This window comes from Sarcophilus harrisii, chromosome 2 (assembly GCF_902635505.1).
Source record: "Sarcophilus harrisii chromosome 2, mSarHar1.11, whole genome shotgun sequence".
NCBI classification, from domain to species: Eukaryota; Metazoa; Chordata; class Mammalia; order Dasyuromorphia; family Dasyuridae; genus Sarcophilus; species Sarcophilus harrisii.
The window spans coordinates 320,814,749-320,842,625 of NC_045427.1; the positions used below are offsets into that span (position 1 = coordinate 320,814,749).

Consider the following 27,877-nt stretch of genomic DNA (forward strand, 5'->3'; position numbering starts at 1 on the left):
TCTACATAGAGCACCCCAGCAGAACAGAGAAAAGATTTTATGCATCTTTGTCAAGGTCTAAAAATTGCATCCAGTGGATTACTATCCACCAGAGGTTTTGAACCTTCACTTTGAACATTTGAATTATAACAAAGTTGATACTTCTATACCACTGAGAACTGTTTTCTGTCATTATAAACATATATATGCATTGATAGAGGAGAGGGGTGTTCCTTCTACATAGAAATATTTATTCCAAAAGTATAGCAAGAACAAACATATATCAACATCTGTTCCTGCCTTAACATCTTAGGGAATCATATCCTCCCTCTTTTTCACTTCAGTCTCTGCAGAGGGGAGAGAATTAGATTTGCTCAACTTCATCTAGGCAAAGATTTGGGTTCTTTAGGTAATTGCAAGGCACCTAGAGCCCCCCACATACACATGTGGATCACCAAGAATATTTGTAGGATCAAAAATTAAGAAGTTAACGACACTCTATGCATCCCCTTCCACTCAAAACTTTAATTTGTGTGGCTCTATCATGTCAATGTTTTCTCTAGTTAGCTAGAGAACAGTTAGTTCAAAGCAAAAGCATTTAATAGCGTAGTAAAAAAAGTTGCAAAATAGAACATACTCTCTATATAAATCTAGGGCATTCTCATCCACAAATACACGCTTCCCGAGGAGAGAGAGAGAGAGAGAGAGAGAGAGAGAGAGAGAGAGAGAACAAGCATGGGATCACATCTGAGAGTTATACAGAAAACACATGGACACGTGAGGAGGGCTGACATGTTTCCAAAACTTTAAAATCTGGTAATGTCATTACTCTGCTCTTGGAGGGGCTGCTCCCCTTTAAGCATCACTTCACTGGGCCCCTCTTGTCTACTAGGTATAGATTTATAATCTCAGCTGAGTATTTCTCTGCTGATCTTGTGATGGTTAAGAGATGGAGAATCTCCTTTGGGTCTTTTGCTCCCTGCTACTAGTTTCTGGGTTTATCTCTTTTGGACCACTTCCATTGCAAACTAAACTCTGCTAGAATATACTGACAAAAACTTCTTCCTGATAAGAATAGGCTAACAGATTCTAGTTAAGAAAGATCAAGCAGAGTGCTTGTTAAATCCCTTCTTTTTAATCCCCATGTTTAGGTACAACCAGAAATTGTTAATAACTACCTAAGATTCTCATTTGCTATAGAAGGAGATTGCCTTCCAAGCTTATCTCAGTGTAAGATAATCAGTAAAAAGGATAGATAAAATTTTAAATGTGTAAACACATTCTTTACAGTTGTTAACCTCTTTGATTAAAGGAAGCAAATAATCAAGCAAACTAAGTGTGCCTCTGGAGGCTTTAAAATAACTGGAGGAATTTTGACAGAAAACAAACCAGCAGTATAATAGCCAGGCTTTTGAAGACTCCGGGTTTCAGAAGACTTTGAGGAGGCCACCTTGCAGCTATACTAGAGGGCATCAAGGGAGAAGGGAGAAGAGTGAGCCCAGAGGGAATGTTTTACATCCCCTCCTCACTGATTATAATACTGGAGAAAATGAACTAATAATGGAGAAGACATCCCATGTGGGAGAGTGGTAGATATACCTAGCACAAATATGGACACAGACAAAAACAAAAAGATAATCACTTGAGAGAGAAATGATCTTCAGAGAGCATGACCTCATGAGAGAATTGCCAGACACAGGCTCTTGAACCAGAACGTTACACTTAGGGGGATTTTGTGAGAATGCTATAAAAGGGAGAAAAAAGCTTCCAGTAACCAGAAGTTGTGAACCTTTTGTTGTATGTGTACTACCTTTATACTTTTAAATTTAATCCCATTCTCTCTTAGAATTTTGTGAAAACAGAGAATGCACCCCCTAATCTGGAAGATTTGCAATTATCGTTCTTTTGATACCACTTTAGTAAGTAGTAAAAGTGAGCTGCCTGGTCTGTTATTAAAATAAAATACACTTGGGGAATTCACAGATACTGGAACCGGAGGTCCCCAGAACTGCCTCTAGAATTCTGAGGAGAAAGGCAGTTAGCCAATACTCTGGGGAAGCTAACCAATGAATACAAAAGCAGCTTGGGAGAATGGTCCCAGAAGACCTGCTGTGTTTAGCATGCAAAGCAATTATCTGCCACGAGTAAAAGTAAGCTAAGTAGGCAAGGTCATTGTTTTTTACCAACTTCATCTGAATTTTTGCTTTTATTATAAATTGTTTCAACAGGAAAGTCCTGTTGCTTTAATGCTATTTTTTTTTTTAGCCAGAAACCTCATTCCCTACACATGTAAGGTACTGAGCAGAATCTCTCACTAGAACAGTGCCATCCTAACAGCCTGCAGTAATTCAGCTGTTACTAAAGACTGTGGTAGCTTAGAGTTAGAAAAGATTTCGATTGGACCAGGCTCTCTGCCCAGCTCAATGGCACCTCAAGGTTTAATGCCTTCCTTGGTTTCCAAGTCCCTTCTAACTTCCAAAGGATGCAGAGGCATAAGGCCAAGACGAAAGGCAAAGTACAGCTGGGGCTTATTAATAGCAACCCAGAGTCAAGTTGGAAGGCAACAAGCCCTTCCCTCTTCTTTTGGCTCCACCAAACAAGCCATCTGGAACAAGAAATCTGACTTCAAACTTCACATAGAAACTCCTTAAAAACCTAGAACACGAGTTTTTCCTCAGCTGGCAATGTGGACTTCCTCATCTCTCAAGTCATAATTGTGACTTGCAAACTGTGAAATCAGGAAAGTTAGGGCTTTTATGTGTGTTAAGCAGCTTCAGTAAACTTAAAAGGCATGATCTTGCTTCTTCAACTGTGAGAAAATAAAGATGTGTGAGATACTGATTTGGTGTTTGGGGACTAAGTTTGTAAACACTCCTATAATCACATCACTGGCTCTGGGTTCAGATGACTCTTCTGTTCTAGGCAACTATGGCAGGATCTAGTTTCAAATATGGCCCTGCTATTTAGTGGGCGTGAGTAAATAGAGCTGGAAATTGCATCCATGGTTGGCATGGAGAGGAGGAAGAATGAAGAGAGAAAACATTTTATTTGACCCCTGAAGCCCTGAAGTGGGATCTGGAGGAACTCCAAAGCAAAGTGCTGCTATTTCCAAGCTGAAGTCTTTTTATTGTATTTTTTCCTTGACAGAAGAGTCAAAACTCAGAGTAGCTTGGGAAGAAAAAACAACTATATTCAAATGTCCAAATTATGCTTATATTTAATAGCAAAGTCAAATGGACTTTGCTTGTCCTCCACCCAGCCTTAGTCCTCTTAGTTCTACTCTCTGCTGTTTTCATTCACAATGAGTCTAATCCAAAAGTGGTTCTGGTGGGTTTAATTATCCTTCCTCTGAACTTTGGGTTCACACTCATGAACACCACCCAAAAAATCTTGACATGCTGTGATTTAAGGGGCACATAAATCATTACCTCTATATGTCCCTCATTTTCCTTCCTGGGCATTTCAATTTCCCATCATTTGAGTGTCTCATTATTTTGGTTTCAAGCATTTGATTGGCAGAAAATCCCAGTTAAAATGCATTTGTACTACCTTGTCTCAATTGTAAAGGACTGTATTTAATGGGTACAATTAACAAAGATTTTTTTTAGGAGCTGACACAAGATCAAGTCCTCCCAGAAGTCTCCATAATGTCTTTTCCTCAATTCATCTCTCATGAAATAGTTCATAATAGCAACCAATAGTGATAAGACATGATTATGTCCAGAGGATAGGTCCAGAGACTGAGTCATAGGCTACATAGGAGATTACCAATCTGAAAACTCTAAGCCCTATCTATCCAACCACCAATTTTGTACCCACTGGTGTGGTGAAAAAGCTGGGAGTCATCAAGACCTGGCTCCAATCCAAACTTACAAGCTGATGAGCCATCACCCCCCCTTATATATCTAATGCTCCAGCTTAAATTGACCTGCTTACTGTTTCTTATATCCTACTAACCATCTCTGTCTTCCATGCTTCTCCTTACATAAGCTATTTCCCATACCTAGAATTTTCTGCTCTTCATCATTACCTTTGGGAATCCCTAGTTTTCTTCAGACCCAAATGCTATTTCCTTTAGGCCTTTCCCAATTCCTGTAATCATAAGTATACCCCAACCTCTGCAGTATTTGATTTATTTTGTATGTATCCAGCATGCACTGATTTGTGAAAAGTGGAGGCAGGGGACTGTCTCTTATTTGTAATCCCAATACCTAATAGTGCAAGATACATAATAAGTGCTTACTAAATGCTGGTTGACTGTGGTTAGTGAAGTTCTGGTGTAGATTCCTCCATGATCAATAACTGTAGACATGTCATTTTTCATGTCTCTACCCTCAGTTTTCTTATCTGTAAAATGAACAAATTGGAATAGATCAGAGATGTTAAAGAGAAATAGGAACCACTAAACCATGCATAAGGATCCCTGATCACAGCATATTAACTTAGAAAACCACATATTAACCTCTTCTAAACCTATTCTATTTGTATTTATCTTGTTGAATATTTCCCAATTAAATTTTAAGTTAGTTCACTCAGATTACCTAGCACAATTCAAAACATTTACAGCCTTATCTAAGTAAGCATCCTACCTTAACTCATTATCATTCATCCGCTAACTTCTTGGACCATATCAGTCTTTCCATGTGTCTTATCTTCCATTCCTTTGTGGTCTGCCATCCCTATTGTGCCCAGAACAGTCTTCCAAAAGAGACTTTCCTAAAATCTGTTGAATTGTTCAGAGCAGGTGATTGTCAAAGCGAAGAAATATTCACATCAGAACATCAAGTACAAGTATTTGAAGGGAGCAAGCGGGTGGTGGTGAAGAGGAAGCTAGCTTGAGGCCATTGAGTGTCTTGACTGGAAATTGAGAAAGATAAGAAACCTTTCCTCCTTCACAATGTTCTCTGCTGCCTAAAGAGTGATAACCCCCTATCTCAGTATGTCATTATCAACATGAAGCATAGTTTACATCAGGAATCTTTTTGCAAACTGTTGGGTGAAAGATCAAGTAATCATAAACTTTTCAAAAGTTCTATTACACTGTTTCACCATAATAGGATCTCCACCCAAAGCTGCCACTTCTTTGAATCTACAGGGCATCATTCCTTTTTAGTTTTGAAATTAATTTTATGCAGTATCTGCTGCCATCTTGTGATCATCCTTAGCAGTTTCATGCCAAAGAATATTATCCAAATGGTTCTAATACATTTTCTCCTCTTTAATTTCAGATGAAATAATTTGCTAAATTAAGATTTCAGGATTAAGATTTTGATCACATATTTTCACACATTTAAACCATACTAAATCTTTTGCAATCTGATAATCCATGGCTCTAGGAAACCAGTTATGTAACAATCGACTCTTAGTTCTTCCTAACTAGTTAGTCCAATCAATCTTACTGAATTTTTACCATGAGCTGAAGTGTTGTACAAAATTGTAAAGGAAATCATCATGGTACCAGTTCCTGTCTCCCCACCCCAAAATATTTGGTCTCGAATCCTTTACAGACTCTTTCATTAACTTGCTTATAGTCTTAACTTGGTGTTTGATTTACTTTCTTTACAACTATTGCCTTAAAGTAGATGTTCTTAACATTTTTGTGTATTATGGACTCCTCTGGCAGCCTACTAAAATGGACAGACCACTTTTCAGAATCATGTCTTTAAATAATTCAAGGAAATGTCCCATTTCAATTGGAGGTTAGTAATAATAAACATGTAATTTCCCCCCATCCCAGTTCATAGACTCCTTGACATCAATCTAGAGACCAGAGAAAGACCGTGAACCCCAACCTAGGAACCCTTATCTTAGAGGGAGGTGAGGAAGAAAGGAATCCAAAAAGAAAAAGTTCAAAGCTGCAAAAGGTTCAATTGATATATGGACAGAGGTACCATGTAGAGAAAGAAATGCAGAGTAACTTTATCCTTGTCCATTTAAATGAGCTCAGACTCAGCTCTGCTGCCAAATGTGTCCACAACTATCTGTTCTCATGAAAGCTCTGTAGATTATCCCAAGAAAACCATAATCCAAAATCATATTCATTTTACTCAAAAATTTATCACTGGATTTTACTTGGCAATGTGCTTTTGGAGAATACTCCAAAAAGGCCATTTGGTACAAGGGCTGGAATACTTGTTTGGGGACTAGGAAGATCCGGCTTCAAAACATTTCTCTGATACCTTATAAATATGGGGAAGTCATTTAACTTACACTTTTCTGAGTCTCAATGTTCTCTTCTATAAAATAGGAATGATAATTACTGTATCATCTACTAGAGTTCTAGTCCCTTCCTTGACATATACTGTCTGTGTATCCCTAGGCAAAACTCTTAATATCTCATTGTCTCCCACTGATATTGGTAGAAAAGGCATTCCTACACCAATGAAATCACAGGTCCAAAACCAAAAAGAAGTACCTGTCTCACAAAGTTGTAAGTCTTAAATAAAATAACATATGTAAAAACACTTTGCAAACTTTAAAGCAATTATATACTTGTCTTCTTTATTTCCTTCTGGTTTCAAGCTAATACTGGGCATCATTTGCATTCTCCTGGCACATGCCAGCTGATAGAAATTACTAAGAGGTAGAACAAAACCTTTCTGGGATTATAAATCATATTGGAGATAATTTGCATTCAAATAATCAAAAGTCAACTAGTTCTCTGTCATAACCACACTTCAATCCATTTTAAACAGTACTTAAAAAAACTTTCAGGCCCATACTATGTTATGAGCACAGCATCAATAGAAAGAACCACAAAATATTGGGATTTTTCATATTGAGCAATGTGACTGTTCATTATTATTGTTTCGTATATGTCCTAAAGATCTGATGTTTTTTTCTATTGTATACCTACACACTATTGAGCATTCAATGCAACTCCCATCCTCATCCCAGAAAACCCATTGATCTGGCCCTCTAGAGCAAGGATTCCCAACTTTTCCCTAATCAATAAATGATGGTTGTTTCACTGTTTTGTTACACTCTAGCTCCAAATTCCTGATCCTCAAGTGAAAGTATTATCTAGAACAGTGTTTCCCAAAGTGTGGTACACATACCCCCAGGGGTAGGGGAAGAGTTTGGTGGGGGTACTCGTTGCACCAGAGTTTGTTGGGGATATGCATTGCACTGTGCTTAGCTGCGCCTAATTCTATGTTCTCATGAGTCAAGTTGTAAAGAGGATCTTGTGAGGTATGAGATGGTCCGGTGTGACAAGATGTGACAAAATGTGAATATACAGCACTTCGTTACAGAAACAACTTACTTCGTTAATAGTTAGTGGCTTCTCCAGGAGCCTGTGTATTTTTAGCTTTTGTGCGATTTTTCTTATAGGAAAGGTTTTTTATGTTCTTTAGAAAGTCCCACTGATTTTGATTATTTTTATATAGAAGGATGAAATTGTTTGTGCTGAGATAACAGATCGTCATAATTTGGTTCCCTGGTTGTTAATTTTAATCTGAGATACGGCTCCACATCCAATAGTCTGTTCCTTTTTTTTGACTTAATGTCTACAAATGCTGAAAAAGCAACTTCACATAAATATGAAGTTGGAAAAAGCAAGATGTATTTCAGAACTTGTTCTGTTAAAACAGGATACACATGTTGCATTTTTAACCAGAATGATGTTAAAGTACACTCCTTATGTTTATTTTTCAAGAATCCATCTGAAGCCAATTCCAAAAATTGCTCTTCTTTCACATGCGACAAACCTTCTGGCATGGATTATATTTTATTAGGAATAATTTTATTTTTCATTTATTATTTTGTGTATATACCAAAAAAAGAAAAAATAAATATATTTTGATTGTTATTAAAATACATCCATTTGTCAGCTTTACGAAAATTATAGAAGGGCTACACATATGTCAAAAGTTTGGGACACACTGATCTAGAATATAATCTTAGTATTTTAATCTAAATGGATTTTGGATTTATTTTGATAAGAAATTTCCAGAACAGTAAAGTAATTAAAGAGATCTTGGAGCTAAGAATTACTAAAGTAGAATCTAATTTCACCTGAAGCTCAAGTTTACTACCACTCCTTATCTTAAAAAATAATAATAATAACAAAAAAAAAACAGCTGGGGATTTAAATTCAGGCAGATTTTCTTCATTTTAGAGGTTTTTTTCAAATTCTCTGGCTTATTGTTCTTGTGCCAGAGTTCCAAGGAAAATCCCATAAACAAGATTCATGTTTAGAACATCTTTCATAAAAATTAATAGCATCTCTTTGTATTCAAGGACAAAGTAGTATATAAAGTATTTATTTTCTCTACCGCAAAAGAAATATTTGATATACACAAGTGTGCATTGTTGGTTGTTCAGTTATGTCCCAAGTCTCCATGATCCCCGTTTTGTTAACAAAAATACGTAGTGATTTGCCACTCCAGGTCATTTTACAGATGACGAACTGAGGCAAAGACAGTTAAGTGACTTGCACAAAGTCACATAACTAGTATGTGTCTGAAGCAAGATTTAAACACAGGAAGATGAGTCTTCCTGATTCTTAATCTAGTACTCTATACTACCTAGCTGCCCAAGTGTGTATCAACAAATACTTAAAACATGAAACAATTGCCTGTTGTCTATTAGGAGGTAAAAATAACTCTGTAGGATAGTACTCTTAGAAAGTTTTTTTCATATCCATTATCTCATTAGAATTCAGAAACGGCATTATGAGGTAATTTGTTGTTGAGTCATTTCAGTCTTGTCTGATCCCATTTGGGGTTTATTTGGTAAAGATACTGGAGCAATTTGACATTTCCTAATTCATTTTACAGATGAGGAAACTGAAATAAACAGGATTGTAACTTGCCCAGGCCACACAGCTAATAAGTATCTGAGACTGGATTTGAACTCTTGAAGATGAGGCTTTCTAACTAGTCCTGGCACTTTATAGGGCCCATTTTAACCATGAAATTAAATGATTTGACCAAAGTCACCAATTTAGCAAATCAATTGAGTCTAATTCAAAACTCAAGCTCTTGGTGGCAAATATAGTGTTTTTTCCACTCTAGCAGAGTTGTTTCAATGCACCACATACATCTCCAGGCATCAGCAGCCATAAATTGAGGGAGCTGATCTAATAGTCCCTTCCAACTATAATTTTCTAATCTTGTCATGAAGGTTCTTTTGAATTTAATAGTGTTAACTGCCATGGAAACCCATAAAAACATAAAAATAAACCACAACTTTTGCCCCCAAGTATACTATATATTTTTGAATATGCCTCATAGAAATTTTCTAACTCTAGTTTTAAAGAACTACCTCTTTGGGTTTTTTTTTTTCAAATTTATTTAGTATTTTATTTTTCCACACATATGTAAAAACAATTTTTGACATTTCTTTTTAAAATTTTAAGTTACAAATTATTTCCCTTCTGCTTCCCCTCCAGTCCCTACCTCCTGTCTAGAAGGCAATCTATTCAATGTAGATTATACATGCATTATACATGCATGAAAATGCAAAACATTACCATATTAGTCATGTTGTAAAAGAAAACAGACCAAAAAAAAAAAAGAAAGAAAGAAAGAAAGAAAGAAAGAAAGAAAGAAAGAAAAGAAAATTTAAAAATATAAAGAAAAAATGTAATTTGGTTCAATCTATATTCAGACATCATCAGTTCTTTTTTAGGGGGTGAATAGTATTTTTCAGCATAAGTTCTTTGGATTGTCTTGGTTCATTGAATTTACTGAAATAGATAAGTCATTCAGAGCTAATCATCTTACAATATTGCTGTTACTTTGTACACATTTTACTTTGTATCAGCTTATGTAAGTGTTTCCAGGTTTTTCTGAGAGCATCTTGAGTATCATTTCTTAAGTACAATAGTGTTCCATCATAATCAGATGACACAATTTATTCCCATTCCCCCATTGATGGGCACCCTCTCAATTTCCAGTTCTTTGACAACAGAAAAGATACGCTATAAATATTTTTGTACATATATGCCCTTTGGAGCATATATATGATTTTTTATCTCTTTTGTGATATAGAATAATGATATTGCTAGATCAAAGGATATGCATGGTTTTATAACCCTTGCTCTACTGAATGGGTGAATTAGTTCACAATTCTATCAACAGTGCATGAATGTCTCATTTTTCCCACATCCCCTCCAACATTTGTCATCCTCTTTTCTGTCCTATTAACCAATTTAATAGATTAGCACCTCAGAATTATTTTAATTTGCTTTTCTCCAATCAATAGTGAGGTGGAGCATTTTTTCCATATGAATAGTTTTGATTAATTCATCTGAAAACTTTTCATATAATTTGATAATTTATCAATTGGGTAACAGCTCTTTTATAAGTTTGATTCAGTTCTCTATATGTTTGAAAACAGAAATTTGTTTTAATTTTTTTCAGTTAATATTGATAACTATATCAATATTTCCCTCCATCCTATTTTTCCCCGTTGTTTATGCTATTCTCTCTCCTTTCACCAGGTCCTTCCTCAGAAGTGTTTTACTTCTGACTTCCCCTCCCACAGTCTGCCCTCCTTCCTATCACCCCCTCCTTTTCTTATCCCCTTCCCTTCCTACTTTCCTATAGGATAATATAGATTTCTTTTTTATGGGATCTCAGGCTATATTAAGAGAGATAATTAGTCATCAGTGATGAGTCACACCTCGTTATTGCCACATCTAATGTATTATGTTCATTTCTAAGTAGTACATTTTAGGAAATACATTAACATACAGGAACTCATCCAAAAGATAGTAACTAGAATGGCAAAGAGTTAGGTATCATGCTATATAATGATATGTTGGGAAAAGAATATTTTAGCCTGAGGACAAGAATATTTGGATGAGGCAGATAGTCATTTTGAAGACTTGTCATAGGAAAAAGGGTTAGATATATTCTTTTTGACTCCAGAGAGCAGGACTAGAAACAGTGAAATGAAATTAATGAGAGTCTATAGGTAGAGGCAGTGGATAGAACATTGGGCTTAGAGCCAGAAAGATGAATTCAAATCCAGCCTTAGAAATTTATTAGCTAGATGCCTCATCTATAAAATGAGATGGAGAAGGAAATGGAAAACTAATCCATTATCTTTTGCCAAGAAAACCCCCATGTGGGATCATAAAAAAATTGAACATAACTAAAAAATGACTTAACCACAACATAAATAGAAAACAATGTAGATATTGGAACTGTCCAAAGATGAAATGGGCTGCCCAAGGAGGCGTTAAGTTCACCTTCAGAAGAAGTATTCATATGGAGACTGATAATTCCTTGAGAGTAGAGAGTATATTTTCTTCTGGGTTTTGCACCTCTAGCACTTAGCATAATACTTTTTATGCTTCTCTTGAGTCTTATACTTGAAGATTGAATTTTCTGTTTGGTTCTGGTTTTTTCATCAGAAATGATTGAAAATCTCCTATTTGATTGAATGACGGTCTTTTCCCCTAAAAGATTATCTGTTTTAGTGGGTAATTGATTCTTGGTTGTAGTCCAAGCTCCTTTGCCTCCCAGAATACCATATTCCAAGTCTTCCAATCCTTTAATGTGGAAACTGCTAAATCCTGGATAATCTTGATTGTAGCTCCTCAATATTTGAATTGTTTCTTTATGGCTGCTTGCAGTATTTTCTCCTTGATCTAGAAACTCTGGAACTTGGCTGTAATATTCTTGGGAGTTTTCATTTTGGTATTTCTTTCAGGAGGTGATTGGTGGATTGTCTCAATTTCTATTTTGCCTTCTATTTCTAGAAGATCAAAGCAGTTTTCCTTGATAATTTCTTAAAAGACGTTATCTAGGCTCTTCTTTAGATCATAGCTTTCAGTCCAAAAATTTTTAAGTTATCTCTCCTGGATCTATTTAACAGGTCAATTGTTTTTCCAATGAGATATTTCACATTGTCTTTTATTTTTACATTCTTTTGGTTTTAATTTATTGTTTCTTTATTTCTTATAAAGTCATTAGCTTCCATTTACTCAATTCTAATTTTTAAGAAACTTTTCTGTTTGGCCAGTTCTACTTTTTAAGAAATTTTTTTTTCACTGAATTTTTGTGCCTCTTTTTTCATATGACCAATTCTGCTTTTTAAGGCATTTTCTTCTCATTTCTCCTCATTGTCTTTTTAATCTTTTGCTCTAGTCTGTTTTTAAGGTGTTAATTTCTTCAGTATCTTTTGGTCTCCTTTACCAAGCTGGTGACTCATTTTTCATGATTTTCTTTTATCACTCTCATTTCTCTTCCCAATTTTTCCTCTGCCTTCCATATTTGATTTTCAAAATCCTCACCCTGAGACCGAGCCTAATAAAAACAAAGCAGTGGGGTTCTGTCTCAGTGTTAGGAAAGACACCCTTGTAATTGTTTTCTGACCAATTGTTAAACCTATTTACTGTCTGTGGATTGAGAGCTTTCGAAGCCCTACCACTACTGCTACTGCTATTGACTCAGTGGCTCCCAAGTCCTGGTTTCCTGGAAGTGGAACTCTATTGGCATGGCCTGTATTGGACTGTGCTCTACACTCATTCAAATGTGACAGACTATTCCTGCTAACCTAAATTGTCTTTGGCTAGAAAAATATTTTACTTTTTTGTGAGTTCTGCTGCTCCAGGAATTGTTTTATGGTATTATTTGAAGGTGTTTGGAGGGTTTTGGAGAGCATTCAGATGGGTTTCTTCCTTTTCTTCATCTACAACAGAGCTATCTATTGAGGAGATATAGTGCTATATTTCACTCACTTCTGTCTACTAGACTCTTTATTTCTTCAGAGACCATCTAAACCTAAACAGATTTTGTTCTGAAAAGTCTTGTCATAAAGTATAAATTGTTAAATACTTAGCACATTCCATCCACTGTGGCTTGCAGTTATAATACCAATTTCTCACATACTCTAATGTGTAAATATTAAGGTTTGAGTAAAATTCAGTATGAACTCTTTATTTTTTTATTCTAATAAGCTCATATCAAAAAATCAAATACCATTATAATAAACATCTTTATAAGAAAACAAATCTCCCCTCTCTTTACTATCCCCCATGAATAGTCTACTAATTCAAGTAATATCCAATAAAACAAAGGTTCTATATTTCAGAATCATAGATTTTAGCTAAAAGGGACTTTAGAGATCATCTAATCAAAGACCCTAATATTATAACTCTCCTAAGGTCAGACAAATAACAGCTGAAATAAAAAGGCAGATCCCCTAACTCAATCCAGCATTCTTTCTACTGTATTACACTGTCTCATAAGAATTTGGACAATTCCTTGAAGTTCATATTAATGAGATTTGAATAATACAGTAAAAAAAAATCTTAGTCAAACAAACAAAAATGTCTCCCAGCTGATAGCAAAAACCTAGATTTTGCAATAGGCCATCAAGTCAAATTCAAATTGGCTTCTATATTTATGGCAATATTTGGCTAAAAGTTCTAATATAATAATATAATATAATTATAAATAATGCCTTTATTTACATTCTACTATTAAGTTAAAGCATGCCAACCGAGCACTCAACTCTTTCTTTTGTTTTTCCACAGGAGGACTACAACCAACTGAGACCACTCTCCTACCCCAATACCGATGTATTTCTCATCTGTTTTTCTGTTGTAAATCCTGCCTCTTATCACAATGTCCAGGAAGAATGGGTACCAGAACTGAAAGGCTGTATGCCTCATGTCCCTTTTGTCCTCATAGGAACACAGGTTAAAACCTAAGATGCAGATCTCTCTCTTTTTATCCTTCTCCCTCCCTCTCTCCTTCCTTCCTCCCTCCCTTCTCTATCTCTTCCTCCATTTCTCTCCCTCCCTCTTTCTCCCTCTGTGTGTATGTGTGTGCATGTGTATGCATGTGTGTGTGTGTGTGTGTGTGTGTGTGTGTGTGTGTAAAGTTAGAGGAGCCTTTTAAAATCTCTGAAAGCTGATTAACTTGTGAATCTAATAAGTATTGTATAGAAATATTACCTTTGCAAATGCTACAGAATCTTTTATGTAACCTAGCCATAATCATTTAGTCAATGAAAAAAAAAAGATGAAGAACTAAACTCGATAATGGTCTTCACACACATGAATCTCCTTAATGCCATCTTGGAAAAGAAGATAAAACTGTAATATTTCATTAAAATTGTATGAACAAAATGGTAGTTATAGAATTTTTTAAAGTTTTTTTAATAAACTAACCAGGTTTTACAAATATAAGAAATATTTTATAAATAAGCAATAGTGTTAATCATGTTCCTCTTTAATTGAAAAGCATAAATACTTCCCCCTCTGCCTCCTGAATTAAGTCCAGGCTCCTTAATCTAGAATCCATGATTCTCTGGGATCTAACTTCAACCTCTCTTTCCACTGTCATCTTCTATTCCTTATATATTCTTCCCCTCCTTTTCCCAAAATGGGCTTCTTGATGCTCCTTCCTGCCTCCCTATCTTTGCAGACATTTTCTTTTTCTTAAGATGCCCTACTTTCCCAATGCTACCCATCTACCTTCACCTCTCAAGAAGTTCCTTTAAGGAACAATTTAAATATTATCTCCTCCTGAAGATATCCCTATAACAGGATCATTGGATCATTGAAGAAAAGGCATTGGAAAATGTGCTATGTTTGTAGTCAAAGAATGTAGGTTCAAATACCAGCTCTGCTACTCACTATGTAACTTTTGTCAAGTAGTTACTTAATCTCTCTTGTTCCTCATCTATAAAATGAGGGGGTTCGAATAAATGGCCTCTAAATTCCCTTCCAGCTCTAAATCTAAAATCCTACAAATCTTTTTTGGATTTCTTAAGATAATTTTGATAATTATCAACAAACATGAATATTTTAGTATTTTTAAAAGAAATATTTTATATGATACTGTAAACTGTTTAAAAAATTTTTTTAAGAAATCATGTCTTCTTCATCTTTCTATTCTCCACAATTACTAACACAATATTTTGCTCATTATAAGTTCTCAATAAATATTTGTTGAATGGATGATTTTAAAATAGTTGCCTCCATGCTCACCCAAACAGAATTTAAAGATGGCATTGATCTTTGCATATTTACCTAGATTTTGTTCTTTTTTACTCAAATGATTATGTCTGCAGATAGAAAACTACATAAACACTGAATGGAACTGATAGTATTAGGATTACAGGCATAGGTTTCCTTCAATATTATTTTATTTGATTTCTGGTTTTACAAAGGAAATTGGAGAGGGAAAAAAAATCTACAAAGGGATAAATAGATGTTGCCTTTTAAAAAATGAACAAGCTATATGTGATTGTATATATTTAAATGTAGTAAATTGTCTACATTTGAATAAAACAGGCAAAAAAGAAGAAATATCCTCTTTATAAACTGTGGTTATAATTATGTTTTTATGAAAAATATCCAAACATTGCAGTGTTGCAGTGAACTTGGGTGTTCACTACAAAAATAATAGATATAAAATTCAATCATCCTATATATTTTAATATCAGTACTGCTTACTGAGAGGTACTGATGTTGTTCATCAAGGCAAGAAATTGGTTAGAGATCAATAATGCAAGTATAATCAGGTTTAAAATTTTGCACTTATTGTTTTTGTGTTCTTCAGATAAAAAGTCCACAAAAAATCCAACATTCCCCATCACTCCCATATGTAAAAAATATATATGATATGACTATAATATGATATGACATCATTTAACTTGAATGTCCAAACTTATCCATCCAAAAGAATGTTATCCATATTAAAGTAGTCACTTAGGGACACCATGTATTTATTTCACTGTTCTTGTTATTATTTGTTACAAATACTTTTAGAATTTTTTTCTTTTGAATATGCTCAATAATAGCAAATATTCATCCTATAAAGGTGTATTTGATTTTTAGAAATGGCCAAAAGAGACTGGGAAATAACTATGGTGAATAAGCTAAAGGAATGTGAATTGGGGGATGAAAAAATATGAAGTTATAAAATAACAAAACTATGTTGTAGAGTTCATTAACTGTCACTGAAGACAATTTCAGTAATGTTTGCTCAACAGACAACATTATAGGCATTTAGCATATGAACTCCTCAAGTGACATTTGGGAAGGATAGCATTTATTTGTAATATGTACATTGTGTATGTTGTTAAAAATCAGTTCTCTTACTTTATGATCCTAAACCATGAATGTGACAGTTCATTTCCCAGATAAAAATTTATTGTAATATGTTTGTTATTGTTTCATAATATCATTTCATAAACATCTACTATAATCTGGGGGAAACTGAGTTTGCCATGTGTGCTCTTTTTGCTAGATTGATCTTCGGGACGACCCCAAAACATTGGCTAGGCTGTTCTACATGAAAGAGAAACCCCTCACTTATGAGCATGGAGTGAAGCTTGCCAAGGCGGTATGGTAAAACTTGAGTTTTATATTGGTAGAACAATTTGGAATGTTAAATATGAGTGCTTTGGACCTGACAGGAAGAGAAAGATTACTATGCTTTTTCTAATATTCTTTTTAAATCAATTCCAACAAACATTTATTTAGTTCTGGGCACCGAGGATAAAACTGAAATAGACTTTGCCCTCCCAGAGTTTACATTCAACTAGGGCAAATATATGAAAGTAAGGAACTACAGTTTTCCCTTCCACATTGAGACTTTCCCCATTCTGTTTTAGATATATCATTCATTAACATAAGAAATTAAATGAGAATTTTGAGAAGTTTTGCAGAAACAGCAGACAACACAGAAAAAGTTTAGAAATTCAGAAATGTATAAAATATGTTTATAGTAGTATACAATATCAACCCAGATTTTACAATAAGATATTGTAAACATATATTTATGTTTAAAAGAAAAAGAAAAAATTCAGAATTTTTCTCTGATACAAAGGTAATAGCAAAAATGTTTTTTTCAGACCATGGGGATGTTGTGACCCTATGGCTCTCCCCATGGAATGGATAACTGTACAAAGTAATTTGGGGGTGGGAAAGCACTAACAACAGGGGAGAGGAGAAGGGATCAGAAAATGGTTTTTTGTGGGAAAGAGAATTTGAGCTGATCCTTTAATAGATGAGAATTCAGAGTTGAAATTGAGAAGGAAAATTATTCCAAGGGAGAGGAGTGGAGAGAGGAAGAGGGGGAACAGCTTGAGTATTAGTGTCAAAAGAGCCAATGGAATTTTCTGAACAGGGAATAGAAAGTAGACCAGTTTAACTGGAAACTAGAGTGTATGAAAGTAAGAACCATTTAAAAAGACAGGTTAGAACTAGATAATGAAGGATTTTAAAAGCCAAAGGAGTTTTTTTGTTGTTGTTTTTTTTTTATTTCTGGAGGTGATTGAAATTTTTAGAGTGACAAGATGCAATGTATGCAATCAATATATCAACTGGAGGCCACATAGGAGAAGAAATTGGAGACAGAGAGGCCAGTTAGAGGGCTACTGCAGTTAGTCTAGCAAGGGATGAGAAAGGCTTGAACTAGGTGAGTGGAAAGGAAACAAATGTGATAGGATTTAACTTCTTTTCTGAAGCCTTGTGAAAATGGTTCAATTGATTAACATGTTGTCACATGGGATTGTCTGTTCCCTAATAAGAAGGAAATTTGATTAATTAAAACATCTGAAGTTCTTATTGTTTGATTTAACAACCTCCATGATTACTGTTTGCTGCATTTTATGATAATAAAATCATTCATCCATTTTATTTGTAAAGCTCACTGCACATTATGGGTGAGACATTTAAATTAGCCTCTAGAGGCATTTTGTGGTTGTCTTGGGAAAATCTTAGACTAGAATTTATAAGTTAATGTGTGCTTAACACTTCAAAATTTTTATAATAATTGACATAGTGGAATGAGTCCTGGATCTGGATTCATTTCTAGCACTATTTAATTGATAAGGAGTAGATTAATTAACTTGGGAGACCATATAGGACATTGGAAACAGTGCTGGATTTGGAATCCTAGGACCTCAATTCAAATCCCAAATCTGTCACGTGTATGACTTTAGGCAAATCATTTAAAACCTCTCCAGGCCATAGCTTCTTTATCTGTAAAGAATAAAGTTGCACTAGGTGATCTTAAAAATTCCTCCTGTCTCTTAATTCTATGATCCCTGGACCTCAGATTCCTCATCTGTATAATGAAGTTTTTTGTACCAGAAGGTTTCTAAGGTGTCCAATCATCTTGGAGAATCTATGCCACTGGGAATTTTTAAAAATATAGAAAAATACAAAAAATAACCACAGCAAGAACATTAACTTTTTCTCTGGGACTTAAAACATACTCACAGCTGGATTTGTTTTTTAAATATCCTTTCTTGGCAGCAATAGTTATTTGGTTATGAAAGCATTTGGGAAAGTATTTGTTAAGTCCTAAATTCTGCTCATGTCCACTATGTCTCCCTGTTGCTGCAAATATCTGCCTAAAATTGATACCAAAATTCACACATTGAAGACAAACTTCATTGTATACAGTGTATACACTGTACACAGAAGATACACTTCTGAAAATTTTTCTATAAGTCAAATCATACTTCTCCATTGACAGTGAACAAAGCTATTAGTTCTATGATAGTTCTTCACCAAGATTACAGAAATTTACAAAACATAACTGGTTGTATTCATATTAAATTTATATTGCTATTTATATTCATTGATTCATCATTGATTTGTTTCATTACAAATATTAATCTGAACCCTTTCCACTTTTCTCACACTTCAAACCTACCCCTCTTCTCTACTGCACCTACATTTCAAGAAGATAACTTTGCTTCTTATTCACTGAGATTAACTGACATGAATCCCTTCAGTTTCCCTCCTTCGTACTCAAAATTTTTCTATCTTCACTCATCCTTTCTTCTTTTCTTTCAGAAGAAAGGAAAAATACTGAAGAAAGGAAGGGAGAAAGGAAGGGAGGAAGGAAGGAAGGAAGGAAGGAAGGGAGGAAGGAAGGAAGGAAGGAAGGAAGGAAGGAAGGAAGGAAGGAAGGAAAAGAGAGAGCAGGAGTGGAATATGGAGGATGGAAAGAAGCAAAGGAAGGAAATGAAAAATAGTATTCTTTGGTTTACATTCAGACAATATCAGTTCTTTCCCTGGAGATGGAAAGCATATTTCATCATGAGTCCTTTTGAATTAAGGAAGAAAGGAAGGGATAAGGAGAGGAAATGAGGGAGGAAGGAAAGGAGGATGGAAATTTCTGCCATCCATCCCCTCTAACTTTCTCCAAATCTTTACACCACCAAACATCTTACACATCTTCTCTCTTTATTCTTTAATGTCTCCTTCTGCACTAGCTCTTTCCATTTTTTGTTTATTTATTATTCTTTATTTTGTTTTGTTTTGTTCTAAATTGTTCACTTGAACTAGAAGTGTAGCAGCCACTCATGGGCTGGCTCTCAATACTAATCTGCATGGAAATTTTAACTTGCTTTTACCCACATGAGCAAATTTTTCCCACATGGGCAAATTCAACCTTCCCTAAGCCGTCTAATGGTCTTCCACTGCTAGGGACCCATCATATCGGTGTCAGACAGTATGAACATTTAATCATCTTTAGCTCTACTATATAGCTCAGAATTCTTAAGCTCAGGCAACCCAATATCCTCACCTACCCAGTCACAGGAACTATAGGTATTCACCACTATTCCAAGAGCTCTTTCCATTTTATAGGTTAAAAAAAAAACCTTTGTTTGACTCTTCTACTTACTTGATTTATTGTTTCGTCTCTTCCCTCTTTTTACTGTAAAACTTATAGAAATGCCATAATGCCACCACTTTCTAATCCACTTTCTTCTCAATTCCTTGTAATCCTGTTTCTATATATATTATTCTATTGAAAAATGTTCTCTAGGAATCACTAGCATCAGATCCAATGATCTTTTTGTTTCTTTCTACTTGATTTATCTTTAGTGACACTTTCTCTTATATTGGCTTCCTACTGACATGTTCTAGTTCTCCAGATATTCCTTTATTGTTTTTTTAGTGGCTGCTTTCCCTATCCTCTACATTCAGAAAATCTTCAAAGTTCTGTCCTCAATCCTCTTTTTTTCTCCTTTGCTCTCTCTCCCTCAGATAACTTATTGAGCCATATCTACAGCTTCAAAAACAACAATAAATATTATAACTTTTCTTTGTCTCTTAATGAAAAATTCTCTGTTCTTTCCCCCAGAATTCTACTTCATATTTATTTTCACTTGTCTAAGTCTCAAATCCTTCTATTGCTTTTATTGAAATTGTTAATATATTCATTAGCTCTTACCCTATAGCCCAATCTAGTTAACTGGTGATGAGTAAATGCAAAATAGGAAAAAATAAATCCTATCCACCAGATCATATTGCATCTCATCCAGTCATCAAACCTGGCCAATTCACTTGACTCTACGTGCACCATTTCTGCCTGTCCTCTCTACTATTCCAGAGCAAAACACCCTCCTCTATATGTATGGGCTCTCCTTATCAGAATATAAATTCTTTGTGGTCAAAGACTATTTCTTTTTTAAAAAATATACTAATACTCATAACTTAATGTAGTGCCTGATGCATAGTAAATGCTTAATAAATGTTTTTCATTCATTTTTCATCATTCAGGACAGCCTTGGCAAACTCTAGGGAAAAGCCAGGAATTGTCCCAACAGATAGTAGTTCTTTTTTCCCACAATATAGGCTCCAAATCAATTCATAGTTTCTGCTGGTAGACAACATGTCATCTTACTCCCCAGAATTTATCACAAGTATAACACTTGTAATCCTCCCAATTTAAGGAGTCCCTCACACATAATTTCTTACAGAGAACCTATCTTTGTCCTTTACGCGTGATTCCTTACCACAAGACTTTTTTTTTCCTTCAAAGGAACTTTCTTCTGCTTTCTTGTCCTCATGGCTTTATTTATTTTGACTTTTCCTTCTTCTCTCTTCTCCTCTTATAATGCACATGGTGTATGATAGACAAAGTGCAGTTCTTTGCCTTCTTTATGTTTTCCTCTTTTTATTCAATTTTTTTTTTCAAAATTGTTAACTCGTTTCCATTTTCATTCTTCAGGATTCTCATTTGCAGTTGATATTCATTATTCTTCTAAAACCAACTTTGGGGGAGGAGCTTTGAGTTCAACACATTTAGACTTTTATGGTTCTTCCCTCCTGTCATTCCTTTGGTGGTATGTCCCTTCCCACAAGATTTCATGGGAATTGTGTTTATAGCTATTATGTCCAGAAACTCTGAGGGTCTCCCCCTCCTTGATTGATTCTTTTGTGAAGGTAAACCAGGCCATCTTTTACTCTAATTCTTATCTGCTCTTTAACTAATGAATGAGTATTGCCTCATACAAACTGAAACCCAAGGAAGACCTTAGTTCAAAAGGACCAAGATCTCCACTGCATCCTGGGCCATCACCAGTCATCTTGACCTATGTCTTGCCATCGGATTCCTAATTACTCTAGAGCAGAGAGTGAAGCTGATGTCTTTGTGCAGCTCTGCCTCACTTAAATCCAACTCACTTACAAGTCAAGATATGTTATTGGTCCTCTTTGATGACCAAGGATGAACAACAGTCTCTCTCTACCTTTTGCCAGTTTCAATTGGTATCATATTTCTTTCATCAACTCACTCTCTCATCCTCATTCTCTGTTGGCATTTCCCAGTAGGACCATTTATTCTCAGGAGAACTCATTTAAAGAATCATGGACTGGGAGGTAATCTCTCAATTGAGAGATTGAGAGGTAGTACCTCAATCAGAGGTACCTCAATGAGAGGTAGTCCCCAGTCCATAGTAAGCTTAATTGACTTTCAATACAACCACTTCATATTATAGATAAGGAAAACAAAAAATAGAAAAATAAAGTGACTAACAAAGATCATACAAAGGGCCAGTAGAAGAACTAAAAGTAGAGTGAAGTCTTCTCATGAAAAACTTTGAGGTTTAATAGAATATGTTCAATGGGGCAGCTAGATGGCATAGTGGATAAAGCACCAGCCCTGAAGATAGGGGGACCTGAGTTCAAACTAGTTTAGACATTTAACACTTCCTAGCTGTGTGACCCTGGGCAAGTCACTTAACCCCAATTGCCTCAGGGGAAAAATAAGAATGTGTTCTGGCTTTGGAGGCAGGGTACTGAGGCTCAAATTCTATTTCTCAGAATTCTTCAGGGTCTCCTCAGGTATACAATGGGAAGGTTGGACCAATTAACCTCTGAGTCCTTTTCCAAATCTACAATCCTTTAACTGCTGGCAATTAAATTTCTTTTAATCCTTGGGTCTAAATAGGACTACTATTCTTTATTCTCTTTTTAATAATAGATCATCTAAGAAGGAGACTTAAGTCTTGTCCCAATCATATAAACTAAAACAAAGATTCACTACTTCTGATGGCCATCCTCTTATATAAATGGTCCAAAGAATCCATTAATGTTTCCATCTAACATCAATTTTTTAACTCAAAGTCTTTGAAATTAAATTTTTAAAAGATATTTTTGTGCTTATTGTACTTTTGTATTTTTGATGTTTATTTTTAACATAATTGGTTTCCTTTGTAATCCTATGTATTTTACTTTATTCATAACTCTAAAAAAGAGATCCAAAGGCTTCACTAGTCTACCAAAAGGATACATACTCAAAAAGGTTAAGAATCCCTCATTTTTTTTCTTTTTTTATTTTCCCTAGTTGCATAAAAACAAAATTTTTTGTTTATACATGTACATTCATTTTTTAAAACACATTTCCTTATGAATCATGTTGGGAGAGAAAAATCACAACAAAAGGAAAAAATCACAAGTGAACATCGCATGTGTTAATTTATATTTAGTCTCCATAGTTTTCTCTCTGGATGTGGCTGATGTTTTCCATCCAAAGTTTATAGGAATTATCTTGGATCACTGAAACTCTGAGAACCAAGTCTATCATAGTTAATCATCGCATATACAATGTTTTCCTGGTTCTATTTGTTTCCCTCAGCATCAGTTCATTTGAATCTTTTCAGGTCTTTCTAAAATATGCCTTTTCATCATTTTTTATGTTACAATAATATTACATTACTTTCATTTAGCCATTCCCCAATTGATAGTTATCTATTCATTTTCCAATTCTTTACTGTCACAAAAAAGAGCTGCTACAAACATTTTTGCTTTCCCTCTTTTATGATCTTTTGGGGACACAAACCCAGTAGTGGCACTGCTGGATCAAAGAATATTCATAATTTCATAGTTCTTTGGGCATGGAAGAACCCTTAATCTAAAAGGTGCTTCCACTCCAAAGGATTTTGCCCTCATTTTTCTATACAATACACTATATTATACTTGAATACACTTTCATTTCCAACTGAATTGGAAGCCCAGAAATCCCAGGCTTTTCCCAGACTGTATTAAGGCAAGATATAGCAAATCAGAATAGAGACAGAGAAAGTGCTGTCAAACTTGGATTTTTTCAATAGTTGGGTAATCTCCATACCTGAAGTCTCTCCTCACTCTAGTCCATCCTCCATTAAGTTGTCAAATTGATCTTTCTAAAGTACATTTTCACTCCCTTACTGCCATTCAGTAAACTTTGGTGGTTTCTTCTCATTTCCAGAATCGAATATAAAAATATCTCTCTGGCTTTTTAAAACCCCTTTAAGACCTGACCAGGTAGCTTTCCAGCTTTCTTATAGCTTACTCTTCTCCACATATTACATGATGCAATGACAAACCTCCTTGCTACTTGTCTCACAAGATGCTCCATCTTCTAATTCTAGGCATTTTCCAGGCCCATCTTCATTCTCCTGGCTTCTCTGGCTTCCTTAAAAACTTCAATTAAATACCTACTTTTTGAAAGAAGACCTTTGTCCTCTATAATCCCTCTGAGGTCATCTCCAGCTTATCCTAACTATATCTTGTTTATATATAGCTGTTGGCATGTTGTCTCCCCCATTAAACTGATGGAAGGGCCCATTGTTTATTTTTCTTTGTGTTCACAGCATTTGATCTATAGAAGAAGATTAATAAATACTTGTTGACTTGACTTAACAGTGCCAAACTCCCTAACTGATAAATTTCTCAGTCTTCAGAGTCTTCAGATGACTTTGCTCACCACATATAATTTCTGAAATCACAGCAACCTGAAGGTTCTTAATCACTGATAGAATAAATTACAAATAGTTATAAACACTAACTATAAAATAATTAGAAATTTCTTTGGGTATTTTCCAAGATGACTGTTAGGAGTGACTAAATGGCAAATAGTTATTAGACTGAAATGTTAATTAGATTATCATGCTTTCAAGAGTTGATAAAAATCAAACAAAATAAACTTGGGCAAAATCCAAAAACAAATGGATAACATATTTTGTGACATAATTAGGGAATTTATGTCTCTGCCTTTTATCTCTCTCTCTTGTATCCAACTGTGTTCTTTAATTACAAAGTAGCTATGTGCCCTTGCAAAGACTAGTGGGGGGAAAATGAGTCATTTTAAAAATAGCTCTAACCTTTAACATGTAACATCCTTTCCTTTGGTATTTTTCTACCATGAAGCAACATTTTTCCCAGATTCTAAATGTAGGGTATCTTTTATAAAGGATACAGAAATTTTTATCAATACTATATTCCCTGTCACTTAATGAGGTTATTCCCCAAAGCTCTAATTTTGGCATTCTGTATTGCCTATTGAAATATCAGCTGTCCAGGGCAAAAACTGTTACCCTTTTATTTTTTTATCCCCAGTACCTGGCATGGTACATGGCATATAGGAGGCACTTACACATTTCTTCATCCCAATTTTATATCCAAATTTCTCTGTTAACCATCTCATTATTCCCATAGCTACAGCAACTTTACAAATGACTACCATTACTACCATTGTAGATATCAGCTTTTAACTCTTCTCTGAGACCCAGAAGAACATCTCCATGTACATGGCAGCCCTCCTACCAGTCCCTTAAACTTAACATATCTCAAAATTAACTTCTTATCTTTTCCCTTATACCATCTTTTCTTTCTGTCTCTTTCTGACTGTACTATTTCTGTCAGTAGTACCACCATTTACTGATCTCTGCTCAAAACTGTGGTGCTTTTATTGGCACTTTCCCTCCTCTCCATTTCTTTGTATATCCAATCTGTTACCAAAGCCTATTAATTTTATTTCACATCTCTCCTATCGATGTTATTGTTTGTTGTTCACTATATTCAGTTGTGTCCGATTCTTCGTAACTCCATAGGTCATAACGTCCATGGATTTTTCTTGGCAAAGATATTGCAGCGATTTGCCATTTCCTTCTCCATTGGATTAAGACAGAGTTAAGTGTCTTGCCCAGGATCACTCAGTGTGAGGCCTGAATTGATCCAGGTTAAGCACTCTACTTACTGAGTCACCTAGCTGCCTCCTTTCTGTACCTCTTATTTACACTTATTTATGCCTTTTATCTATACCTTCCTCTCTGTTCTTTCTACTGTTATCCTAGTACAAGTTCTCATTTGTATTTGCTTATATTATTACAATAGTTTTCCAGTAGATATTCCCACTTTTGCTCTCCTTCTATAATCCAACCTTCATATCTTTGCTAAATTAATCTTTTTACATAGAACTGGTCATGCCATTACTATGGTCAGAAATTACTTGTGCCTCCCTTACACCTCATGAGTAAAGTCAAAATTTCTGGTATTCAAGACCTTGCACAATCTGGTACTACCCTATCTTCCAATCCCTTATTATAACGTTCCTCCATGAACTCCATGTTCCAATCAGACTAAACTTTGTCCCTCAGATAAACATTTTTGTATTGTCCTTCCCCTAAGCTTTCACTTTATTCCCCAGATCTCTAATGGCTTCCCTTGTCTTCATGTGTTGAATATTACCTTCTCTTTAAAGAGCAACTAAAATCTCACTTCCTTACATGAAGTCTTTACAAATCCCCCCCTCCCATTTGTAATGACTTTGTCACTCGAACCTCACATACTTTAGATCTCTTTAATACTATATTAAAGGTAGCTAGATGGTTCAATGAATAGAGAGCTGGGCCTGGAATTAGAAAGACCCAAGGTCAAATCCATTTTCAGAAACTTAGCTCTGTGATCCTGGTCAAGCCACTTAACTTCCCATGTGGAAATCCGTTCCCAAGACTGCTAAACATCAAGGTTCAGAAAGTCTCTAAAGATCAGCTATGTTTGACTAAAAGAATTTTATTAATTTCTTTTTTGTTTTTGTTCTGGGGTTTTTTGTGGTTTGTTTGTTTTTATTGCAAGGCAATTAGGTGACTTGTCCAGGGTCACACAGCTAGTAAGGAGAAAATGACAAACCACCCCAAGATCTTTGTCAGTAGGGTCCACAGGGTAAAGAGTCAGACATAAAGTAAACAATAACCACAATGGGTGCAATGTTCTGTGTTCTACAATATTGGTTTTATGTGTGTATATATGTATATACACATATATATACATGTATATAGATTATATATTATCTATTGTGATTATTATATGTATCATTATCGTATTATATGACCCTGTCATTTCTCACTAGTTTTATATCCATTATTACTTATTTGGTATCAATATATTTAAAATAATATGTAGAAAACATGTGCATGGACTATCCAGTTCCCATAATGCTTGGGGTCAAGAAAGTAATAAACAAAAAAGGTCATTTTTGACTTTAAAAATTGTCTTTAAAACTCCCAAGAGCAAAATTCAAACAAATTTATCCCTGCTACCTGTGTGAACCAGTAGCTGGAACAAACAGCAAAAGTATAGTATCCAAATGCAGTAGTCACCAAATCTAACCCATAAGTGGACCTTTGATAGGATGCTATGTGTTTTTTTTCTCTTTTATGTTTCAGATTGGAGCACAGTGCTACTTGGAATGCTCAGCCCTGACGCAAAAAGGCCTTAAAACAGTCTTTGATGAAGCAATACTCGCCATTTTTCATCCCAAAAAGAAGAAACAGCATTGTTCTAGGTGTTGCCACAGCTGCTGCACCATTGCATGAGATTATTTGAGATACTGTTCCAAGAGTGCATAGGAGTGAGGATGCCAGTCCATCCTGGGGACTCCCATTGGGGGCCCCCTAGAGGAAGTACATGACCAGAGGAGGAATTCACTTCAAACCAAGATCTTCCTCCAATCTGTGAGACTTCACATTTGTCAAACCAAATATTCTTTTCTTCCTCAAGTCCCATACTCTTAAAAAAAAAATGCACTGAGCCAATATTAGTTAGAACAACTGTTGCTGATAATGAAAACAAAATCAAAAGCAATCAAACCTTAGAGACAAATTCAGTTACAGTTTGGCAGCTTTAATATATGTCTTTAACAATATACACAAATCCAATACAAAGTAATCAATATTTTTTTCCCTTGAACTACAGTTCTATCCACATTTATCTAACACAGATATGCAATGTTTCAAGAAACTTATTCTATCCTGATTTATCCTGCTAAATTAGCCTATGCTGTGTCTGTTCACTAACATTTTATATTTCAGTGTTCACACCAAAGACTTCAGAATCAACATTTACCTCCAATCTCACTTCTAAATATATGAAGCCAAAGAAAACTTTGAGACTATCTATACATTGACAGAGTCATGCTTGTGACCAAGAGAGAAAGCTATGGGAATTTTTACAGACTTCAACCAAAAAAAAAAGTGCCCTTATTTTTGCCAGAAGTCCTTATGTATAAATCAAGATATACTACAGTCTTATGGGTAGCTTGACTGTCAACCTATTTAATGATGGGATTTTAAAGCCAGGAGGGTTCCTGGAGATGACCTAATACAATTTCTTCATCTTACAGAGAAGGAAAATGAAGCTCAGAGAGGCTTAGAGCTTTGCCTGAAGAGATTCATGGATCAAAGAGATCTCCGTTTTGCACCCAATTTGGAGAAATGGGACAGTTCCAGGAAATATCTAGAAATGGGCAAAATTAGTCTTCTCAATTTTCATTCTCCCTTTTTGCCTACAGTGGCACCTCTTCGTCCTTCCACTTGTCAAAACCTACTTCTGAAGAATTTGAAAATCTTCACCCTGAATTGG

The 27,877-nt window shown here is 35.1% G+C and overlaps 1 protein-coding gene across 1 annotated transcript in view; it reads left to right on the forward strand.

Moving 5' to 3' along the window:
* RHOJ (ras homolog family member J) overlaps positions 1-27,345 on the forward strand; it is a 121,705-nt gene extending 94,360 nt beyond the window's left edge. Inside the window, exons 3-5 of the mRNA XM_003756339.4 lie at positions 13,472-13,636; positions 16,197-16,292; positions 26,683-27,345. Of these exons, the coding sequence (XP_003756387.1) occupies positions 13,472-13,636; positions 16,197-16,292; positions 26,683-26,832 (411 nt within the window). The 3' untranslated portion in view covers positions 26,833-27,345. The remainder of the gene's footprint in view (positions 1-13,471; positions 13,637-16,196; positions 16,293-26,682) is intronic.
* The last annotated feature ends 532 nt before the right edge of the window (positions 27,346-27,877 follow it).